Below are 10,248 nucleotides of genomic sequence, written 5' to 3' on the forward strand. Positions count from 1 at the left end.
AGAGGGTGATATTGAAAACCTTAATATTTATTACACTGACGGACCGGCATCAGGTGGCTCACAGACCAGTACCGATCCACAGACCAGTGGCTGCTTTAAAGAACACAATAATGATATATTGAGAATGTGCAATGACAAATTAAACCAAGAAAGACAGAAACAAGGGTGTTTTACCTCTGAATTGCACTGCCACGCTGTAAATTCAAATTGAAAATTGTGGAGACAAGGATAAATAGTAATTAATTTTTGCAGTAATACCTTCATTTGTCACTATCATTTCATCCAGCATTCTCTCATGGATTGCCAATTCCTAGGGGAAAACAACAACACATAAAAGCTGTGAAAGTCATGCATTACATTACTCATTGACTATCAGAATCACCTTGAGTAATCTCCTTGTCTTTACAGTCGGCTTTTGTTCCCGGTCGAATAGTGAAGTTCATTATGGCGGCAGCCAATTAATCCTTTGATATGAACAATAGGTACTGACCTGAAATGTTTCTTATACACATATGTAGCACAAGCAGGGGCTGCCCACAGGAACACCTACATTCACTTTCATTGCCCGTAATGGCACAAGCATGAAATGTTGTTTAATGTATTATTACGACAACTGTTCTTTTGCCTTTGATTGCTGAAATTTTTATTTCAATTTATATAGTTGCCCTTTCTTACCAAGTGACAATCAATGAAGTCAGATTCTGAAGTTTAGGTCATTTTACAGCTAGTTTGCGTGTAAAGTTCATAGAACATCACCTGTATATCAAATATCCCTAACATTTAAAAATAAAACTACAACAAGTGTGTACACAAATACAAAGTGAAATTTATTTTGGGGTACAAAAAAAAGCATGAAATTCTTTTAAATGGAGGATTAAACATTGTGAAATTGCCTCTTTGTTGGGCATTCACTTATTTACAAGTAAAATCGAACAACTGCTTCTACATCATTCCAGAGTTTTCTGATCATCCCTGAAAAACTGTCCTCGTATGAGTGTTAGTTAACTCTCTTGTGAAATGTGTCAATGTGGTGACTGTGTGCTTGCACCGGGAGACTCCGACCGGTCAGTCCTCACCGCTGGTTCTACTGTGGTGGAGATGGGGGTTGGGATTACAGAGCTTTTATTCTCCATGGAAGACGTGGACGAGGGCAGTGATACCACGATGTACTTCTGCATGGGTCGTGAACCGGGGAGTGCTGGGCCACTTCCCGATTCTAGTTTTACCATTGGCTGCAAGGTTGAAGTAGCGCTGGGTACGGTACTTGTAACCGTTGAGGCAGACTGGGAAGAATTAATGGTGATTACCTGCTGAGGAGACAAAACAGTGATGCAAATTATATGGTGTTTATAAAAGTACCTATGTATTCGTGATTTAGGGAAATTCAACTATTAACTATCAACTTTTAATCACACAGAACCTACCAATTTTTGTTAAAATAAATAAATAAATTTGAGAGGTTGTGTTTGGTCTGAAATACACCAAAGCCTTGGGTAATTCAAAAACTAGAGTAGCTATGTAGAATTAACATAGCTTGACACAAAGAAAAACTTTGTTGGGGAAGAATGACATTTATTGCAAGTTGCGCAGTTGTGGCATTTTTTTTCTATCGCATATCATCATTAAAACATTCATTTATGAGGGTGATGGAAAATGGGTGTTAAACGATAGTAAACTATTTTGAGATCAAAATACGTGGCTTATTTACAGTGTTATTTAGGCAATTCTGAACCTGCTGTTTTATGAGCAGGGTCAATTACCGCTCTTGTTTTGTTTGCTAAAAATCTCAAACATACCTGCTGTGTTGAAGAGGCTCCCGCACTGGTTCCCATGACAATATACTTAGTGGCAGGGGGCGATGGTTGTGAAGGCGTCCCTGGTCTCGGGGACATCAGGGTGAGGGAACTTGGAACTTTAATGATACTTGGGGTGCGAGGCCCTGTAGATCCACCGAGTCCACTTTGTGCAACAGAGAGGGTCGGACGAGGCTGCAAGACAAACATTCACTGTGTTAGAGCCGCAGGCTCCCAATATCTTTGCAATTTAACACTGATTTAGTAAATCCGCTCATCGTGCACCCAACCAGTCTTGAGTCATCCTTGCTACTAAACTTTCCGCAACCACCTAGCTAGCGCTAACAACTCAATTTGTTGTTCAAGGAAGACACAAGAAAAACAATAAAACTGTCAAGTGGCCATTCCTCTTTGTAAGTAGGTCACTTGAATCAGTACTACCTGTGTGATTGTTAATGTGGTTCTGTTGACTTGCTGGGCTTGCATTGCAGCTTGGGTCCGAGCCTTCGTTACATGAGAACACAGCATAGGTGCGAGATAACCGTAGTCCATCCGATATTGGTCCACGCTGTCAGGTGGCGGTCGAATCTTGGCGATGACACTGGCGCAATGTTTCTTTCGAAGGGAAACTCATTTTGAATGACACAGCAAAAGTACAAAAAAAAAAGAACTGTAAAGAAAACACAATCAATTATTACCAGCAGGAGGCTTTGAACGTGGTCTGCTCCAATCTTATCAATGTTGGAGATTACTGGTCCTTCCACCACTCCTTTGATGCGAGCACCCTCTACAGCAAGGCGAGGAAGGATCAGTGTCTTTATCACCTGCAGAGACAATTGTAGAAGGTTAGCGCCAATGATGAAGAAAGACTGTTTAAGAACGCCAACCAGGAAACTAGCCCCAAACTCACATCAGGTCCAAGTTCAGAAAGCCCAGCAATGCAGCCGTACCGTGTCGTCCACTGGGTCTTTTCATCCAACCAACTCTGAAACGACACATCAAGTTCAAAGACATTTCTATAAAGTACATAGAAAAAACACACAACAGTGTTGCAGTTTAAAAAGTTAGTGGTGAAAACAAGACTCACTTTTGTAAAAGTCTTGGTGATGCGAGACTGGATGTTGTTGGTGGTGGTGCTGAAGGTTTTGCAACTCTGCGCCATAAGACGAGCAGCAAAGTCCCTTAAGGCCCAGTGGTTGTCAACATCTGGTCTTAAGCACAGTTGCTTGCTCACGATACACGTCACCACAGCTGGGATGAGCTCGTGCAACTACAGGGAGGATAACAGTAGGAAAACATCCATTCAATTGGGGCATGATTAACCAGTTTTAACCCAGTTCCTTTCACTCACATATTTTTCCAGGTATAAAGTGGGATTGTCCATCAATGCTTTGACCATCCGCATGAGGTAAATCAGGAGAGCCAAGTTGTTTTGCACGACATTAACACGAACCTGCCACAAGATAATAAAGACAGAAGATGATTACATAACAGTACTGACCAGTTATGAGAGAAGTGTTTTAAAAGATGCTCACTCCTTCTGAAATAAAGGTGCTGAATCTTGGAAGCATTTGATACAATCCTGGGTCTGTGGCAATACTTTGCAAGGCTTCCTGGATAGCAAAAATACATTCATTCACAAAGAAACAAACCACAAAATAGTATTTTTTTTCTTATTTGAAATGTGCAGAATGAGAATTAGTGATATAGTCAGTGTACATTTTATATCCGCTAATTGTTGGGTAAATCTTGGTTAATTCCAAGACAAATACTAATGTACACACAGCTCTCTTGGCTTCACAAGATCCAACGCAGGCTTCAGTGATCTCCTTGTAGTAGAGTTGCTGTTCCACAGAAAGCTCATGGGTGCTTCGTGGTTTCAACCTTATGGGACCCTTGTCCTTGCCTGTAACATATAAGACAATTACAAGGAGAAAATGGCTATGTACATTTTAATATGACAAAATAAACACATACCTTTACCATCAGCAGCTGTTGCACCCTGATTTTTGCCTTGAATGGTACCGTCCTCCTCTTGACCAGGTTTCACAACTTTAAGAGGCTCAGTGGATTCAGCCTTTTGTTGCTCTTTTGGTGCTACAAAACAATACATTACAATTCAGTCATTGTATTTGTGTTATGTTTCAAGAGTCTTACCAGGTGGTGGATTTTCTGGAATAGAAGGTTGAATACCCTCGATACTTAACCAGTGGGCTGAAAGACAAGAATATGTAAAACTGAGTAAAATGCAATGCCGTACAAGGTATTTGGTAAAAACAGCAGGTATACCTTTAAGGGAGACATCCAAAGGAACTCTGGGGAGTGGAGTGTTTATAATGTCACTTAGGTCCACTTCCTTCTCTTCATAGAAATGAAGCTCTCTTCCGCCACCACTTGCGAAACGAAAAGGGATAAATTCTTGCGACTGGAATCCATACAGGGGCTACAAAAAGCAAAATCTACTCAAAATCCATCATTTACACAATAGCTACTGTAGGTTATAACGCATCTTCCAAATTAATTAATGTAGTAATAACATATATAAATGTTCTGTTTTACCTCTACATTTTTAAGTTTGAGGGCATTATCGATGTCATTTGTTGTGAGTTTACGTCTCTTCCCGTGATGCATAAACTTAAGAGCGTCCTTAGAAAAAAAAGTATGACATGAGTCAACAAATAATGTTATGCTTTTAAAAATAGTGAACAAACATTTTGGTGATTTCCGTCAAAACTCCGTGGTTTACCTGTGTAATTTCTTTAATTCTGTAACTGACTTCATCACTTAAGGCTGTGCAGCTGTCCTCCTGTAATTGTCCCACTCCCATAGACTCTGCCATCGCCTTCATAGACTCTGTAGGGAGGACTACCGAGCACGGTTTCTGACGCCTTTCCTCCGCCATAACTAACAAAATACAAATGATTGTAAATCCAATGCCTTCCACATAAGTTATCATTATGATTAGGCAAAGTTGAGAAACATCCCGTGAGTTAAAGAAGTGAAACAGATACAAGCGAGGTTCTTTCCCAATTACGATCTATAATTCAGGTATTGATTAATTTAAAATGTGCACTTTTAGCAAATTGAACGTTTCGATTTCAGAAAGTGATGTCAAAATTTTTATTTTTTCAAACGATCATAAATAATGGAAGTGGAAGGGGTGTCATGAAGTGACTGAACGTTATGTCAAATCAAAAGGCGCGTAAATTGCTCAGACAGACAAAACAAACTAACACTACAATTAAGGTACACCATTACCGCAAATCTCAAACGGCCCAACTGAACAAGAAAAACATAACAGGTTCGTACATTCTGTTATTTATGAAGCTCTAACGAGATAAGTATGCGCTTGTGTGTTAGCCCGGAAGCTAAGTCTCTTAGCTTTAGTAGACATTTTTCATATTTACCTGCGTAAAGCGTTCTCCTTTCTGAGTTACGCTTGTAATTTATAAGAAAAGGAGCACTCAATTAATGTATATACAACGAGACGTGTCTCGCAAACATAACCGCTCACAGTAGTACTCCATTCTTAATACAAATAATAATACAAAAAAACTACACAGACTGTGGGCAGCAACAGGGACGTCCATTCATGATGGAACGCCTGCTTTCCGACGCCATTTTGAGGGAACTTCCGGTTGTTTTATCGCGAGACTACGGTTGTATAAACTATGTCATAGTGACATTAAAATAACCACATTTATTATTAGTGTTCATCCTCCTTATAAATATAGACGCAAACGGTGAAGATATAATACTTCCTGAATATTTTAAATGCACAAGAAAAGGTATCCAATTTTTATCATGGAACAACTGTCACGTCTCGGGTTTGTGGGGAAACAATTTTCTGTTGCATTTCAAACCAAGTCAGCCGTGTGAAAGGACATACATATATGTTTTTTATTTAAAATAATCATGATTAGATATATCTCCCGAACTTTCCACGTGGTCCAGAATTCATCAGCAAATTATAATCGTTTTTTAATTGCAGATTATGATGCAGCGATTTTAAGGTAAATTGCTCTTCCCTGTCCTTGCCTTAATAATCATTTCCTTTTCGGGGGTGTGAGCATATAGTGATGCAGATTAAACATTTTTTGTCTAATACTAGACCTGTATAACAGCCGCAATTTCCATCTTACCTGTTCATGTTAAAAGCACAATGTTTTGCTCTTCTCGTAGTGTGTCCACTTTGTCTCCGGCAAAATATCTCAGCACATACCCAGCCAGATTGTGTAGAAATACACACAATCCCCAAAATGCAGATAAAGGACAAGATCAAACAGCAACCAAAACAGTGAAAGATGAAGAAACCCAAGATTCCGATGAAATCAACAAAATTGTTAAGTCAAATCAAGGAGACAATAATCTAAAGAATGACTCTAAGGGAAAAGTGGCTGCACCGGTTGCAGCCAAGAGTGGGAAGGACAATCTACTTGATCTTCTGGGAGCCATGAAGGTGGATGTCACCAGTAAAAGGAGGCTACAAAATGTCAGAGTTAGTGTTTTCACACCAAAATCTACACCTAGAGCTATGGAAAGCACTAATAGCATGTTTCAGAAGGCTCCAGAAGAGGCCACATCTCAGATGTGAGTAGTAGGTTTTTCTTTTCGTCCTACTCTGCTTTTCCAGATCACAGCAACATTGCAATAATGTGTTGTATATTCATTCGCTAAAAATGTTGTCACTCTTTTTAGACCCACTTTGGATCCCGAACTTCTCTCGGCTGCTTCTGCTGCTGCTTCCACTTTTCCTAACTCCGTCCTGGCAGAGTCTGAGCTGGTCAAGCAGCTGAGGAAGCATGAGGCCATCACCGAGGCTCACAGAAAGGGTGACGTGAACGATCTGGGGTAAATAAAGTACACAATCAAGCCACCGTTAAGGTCTCAAAAACGTTATGACATCATTAAAACATAGGTACAAAATCTCATTTTCTGAACCGCTTTATCCTTATTAGGGTCGCAGGGGGTGCTGGAGCCAATCCCAGCTGTCTCCGGGCTAGAGGCGGGGGACACCCTGAATCGGTGGCCAGCCGATCATAGGGCACAAGGAGACGGACAACCATACACACTCACACCCATACCTAGGGGCAATTTAGAGTGTCCAATCAGCCTACCATGCATTATTTTTGGAATGTGGGAGGAAACCGGAGTACCTGGAGGAAACCCACAGGGAGAACATGCAAACTCCATACAGGTGGATGTGACCTGGATTTGAACCCAGGACCCCAGAGCTGTGAGGCCGGTGCGCTAACCACTCACTCCACCGGGTCTCCAGATTCAAAATAGCTAATAAATTAAATATTAGAGCTGGCAGATATGGCTACGTTATGATTGACAGACTAGTTTGCGGCTCGGGCTAAGCATTGCAATTTATTGGAACACATATTAGAATCTTAATTTGTCTGTAAACCAGTGGTGAAGACTCACTTAACTGCCATTGTGTGTAATTTGCAGTGTTACACTTTGATAGCATTAACCCAGTGTCTCCTTTTTTGTTTCTTAGAGTGATTATAGCTGACATGAAGGTGGGAAGAAATTCCAATCGACAACACGCTCGGGCTGGCAATCAGATCCGGTTTGATGATGATGATGATGGGCGGGGCTATATGCAGGATCGAGGAATCACGGCAGAGCTGGACAGTGTTCGCAGAAAGTAGGTTGTTACATTTGGGATCAATACTTCTACTACAAATACAACTTGAAAGTGTTTTGAAAATATATTGATATTTGTATCGTTTTAGGAAGAACTTGTTCACAGGCAGAAGACTAAACATTTTTTCTTCCACGGTTAATGAAGATGGAGAAGTTTCAACATTTGGTAATATTTTGTCATACTTTTATTTTCAGACACACCATCAAAAAAACATCTGATTTGGAGGAATTTGGAGAAATTTAGTTGCGGTTTAGTTCATCGGTATCTTGGAAAATATTATGTTCAGCTTCAGAGGTTCCCCTGTATTTCGGCATTATTATATTTTCTGTAAGATAAACTAAAACTATTATTCCACCCAAAATTATCAAATCTTTGGTTTGCTGTTGAGGCATGGAGAGATTATGCTAACTCAGAATAAGAAAGCCAGTGTTAATTTATTCACAGATCCTCTAATCTGTGACACAGACATGCTAACCACTAGGGCACTGTACTGCACAAATATTTTGTAATAGATTTGTCTATTTTACATTAACCCATCTTTGGGGCAACTTTTACTATATTACTGTTTGTTATTTTACTCAAAGTAGTATGATCATTGTGGTGAAGTCACATATTAAAGTGATCCCTACACTCTTTTGAAACGTGAATTCTACTTAGTACTACATTATGCAATCCATCTGCCAAATGTCATCGACACATTTTGCCTTTTTTCAGGTCGACCAACGCTGTGGGACACTGACTTTGCAGACCAGCTTGCTTCTGCTGCCAACCAATTGCCCCGAAATGCCTTTGAGGAAATGATCCAATGGACCAAAGAGGGGAAAATGTGGCAGTACCCAATTGAGAATGAAGCAGGTAAGTTAATGACTGCTGTACTTCACTTATCGTATTTTCTCACATATAAGCCGCATTTAACTAAAAAAAATGATGACTGAATCAAGGGTACGGCTTATATGCACAAAAGACTTTACAGTGTTGCTATACTCTTTTTCACCAGTAGATGTCGGCAAATTATCATTTACTATTTTTTGTTATTTGCAGTTTTACATTAAGAAAACAACCATTACAGACGCTCCCCTACTTACGAACAACGGTACATACGAACATGTCTGCAAATTGCGTTTATGTCGAAAATGGTTCGTAAGTTCGATTTTGTATTGCGCACCTTTTTCCGAGTAGTGCTTCTTTCCGCCGCTAATACCGACGCCTGGCGCTGTGAGCGCTCAGCTCACCCAGCATCCACCTTCCTCTGCCCAGTTGCAGTGCGTAAGTTGCGTAAGTGCGTGACGTATCTCCAGTGCGCAAAGAACCTTTTTCATTTTTATCATGAAATATCTCGTGCAGCCATTATTCAATATGGTTGGTGAAAAGCGAAAGGCTTCTAGTGAGGGAGGTGCAAGGAAAAGGCAAGCCATTTCATTTGAAACGAGTGCCAATAATAACGAAGCTTGATGCGCGTGAGAGTGGTGAGCATTGCACGGGCATACAACTTGAATCGTTCGACCGTCAGTACCATTTATAAACAGAAAGATCAAGCAGCAGGACCCAAATATTGAACGTTGCACAAAGTTTGCAAATCAATTTAATGATGCCATACAGTGCTACCGCATCATTTATGATGAAAAAAAGAAGAAAACTGTGCAATCGTCGTTAGATCGCTTCTTTCGGCCAGTTTCTAATACATAAATCTCTCTCTCTATATATATACAGTACTGTACATATTCTCTCCATTTTATTAAATGTTTTTAGTACAAACCAATGTGTGTTACTTATACAAGCCTTAAACATACAAATGCACTTATATAAACCTTCAATATACTTATATAGGCCTTAAACATAAATTATAATACAAAATATAGCACTGAATCAACTTACAAAAAAATTCAATTTATGAACAATCGCTCGGAACCTAACTCGTTCGTAAGTAGGGGAGCGTCTGTACTGGATCAATTACTAACTTCCTTATGATATTGACCCTGATAATGTGATTTTGATTCATACGGTATCACATAAATACCATGTGCGATGATTTTTCTTAAGATTTTCCCTTCAAAGTAACACATTTGTACTCGCTATTAAAACCATGAATATTGAGGTTAAAATTGTGAATCAGGGGGCGGCTTAAGACAATTTTAATGGTGTGGCTTATATGTGAGAAAATACGGTAACTTTGAGGAATAAAAGGTTGACAGTGTCGTTCCCTTTTATAAGGCCTGGAAGAGGAGGCCAGCATTCCTTTCCATGAGCATGTCTTCCTGGATAAACACTTGGAGGAGGGCTTCCCTAAGCAGGGACCAGTTAGGCACTTCATGGAGCTGGTGGTGACTGGTTTATCCAGAAACCCCTATCTCACTGTCCAGGACAAGAGGGAGCACATTTCCTGGTTCAGAGACTACTTCAATCAAAAACAGGATGTTCTCAAAGAGGCTGAAGTTTATGCAAATTAAATTATGGAAATTTGATGTGATTTCAACACCTCGAAAACAAAACTTGTGTTAGAAAATGAAAATGTGCGTGGTACAGCTGCTCTCTCAAAACATTTATTCCACAATTCACCTTTTTATTGGTAGATTCAGGTCTCTAAAAGGGGAATAACAAATATTTGTGAGAGGTAACAGTCTGAAAAACTACCACAAAGGAAATACTGTCAGCTACTGTAAGTATGAGAAGTATAAAATGAGATGTTTTCATTTGTAGTGGTAACATCATTAAAATAACATCGTTAATGGATGTTTGGTGATTTGTCCGTTGGATACATTGGTTGTGCCTCAATGTTTTAAGGGGTTGTTGAGACCTGTC

The 10,248-nt window shown here is 39.8% G+C and overlaps 2 protein-coding genes across 3 annotated transcripts; one reads left to right on the forward strand and one right to left on the reverse strand.

Annotated features, from left to right (window-relative positions):
- Positions 1 to 806: 806 nt before the first annotated feature.
- taf6 (TAF6 RNA polymerase II, TATA box binding protein (TBP)-associated factor) lies at positions 807 to 5,419 on the reverse strand. Of its 2 annotated transcripts, none has more exons than XM_077592484.1 (15): positions 5,201 to 5,419; positions 4,540 to 4,697; positions 4,353 to 4,439; positions 4,083 to 4,236; positions 3,951 to 4,007; positions 3,771 to 3,890; positions 3,578 to 3,699; positions 3,329 to 3,406; positions 3,145 to 3,246; positions 2,881 to 3,063; positions 2,704 to 2,778; positions 2,492 to 2,617; positions 2,235 to 2,408; positions 1,797 to 1,988; positions 807 to 1,307 (listed from the first exon to the last, which is right to left on the reverse strand). In XM_077592484.1, exons 2-15 carry the CDS (start codon positions 4,693 to 4,695, stop codon positions 1,023 to 1,025), a joined length of 1,911 nt encoding a protein of 636 aa, XP_077448610.1. In that variant the 5' UTR covers positions 4,696 to 4,697; positions 5,201 to 5,419; the 3' UTR covers positions 807 to 1,022. The 2 variants fall into 2 exon arrangements, with proteins under 2 accessions (XP_077448610.1, XP_077448609.1); XM_077592483.1 differs by having other exon boundaries at positions 807 to 1,310.
- A 58-nt stretch (positions 5,420 to 5,477) lies between these two features.
- On the forward strand, positions 5,478 to 10,189 carry mrps31 (mitochondrial ribosomal protein S31). Its single transcript, XM_077592486.1, has 7 exons — positions 5,478 to 5,806; positions 5,976 to 6,383; positions 6,492 to 6,644; positions 7,300 to 7,449; positions 7,538 to 7,614; positions 8,164 to 8,304; positions 9,661 to 10,189. The coding sequence occupies exons 1-7, from the start codon at positions 5,709 to 5,711 to the stop codon at positions 9,894 to 9,896; spliced, it is 1,263 nt and encodes a 420-aa protein (XP_077448612.1). The 5' UTR covers positions 5,478 to 5,708; the 3' UTR covers positions 9,897 to 10,189.
- The last annotated feature ends 59 nt before the right edge of the window (positions 10,190 to 10,248 follow it).

Source organism: Stigmatopora argus, chromosome 22, assembly GCF_051989625.1.
Source record: "Stigmatopora argus isolate UIUO_Sarg chromosome 22, RoL_Sarg_1.0, whole genome shotgun sequence".
In the NCBI taxonomy this organism is placed as follows: Eukaryota; Metazoa; Chordata; class Actinopteri; order Syngnathiformes; family Syngnathidae; genus Stigmatopora; species Stigmatopora argus.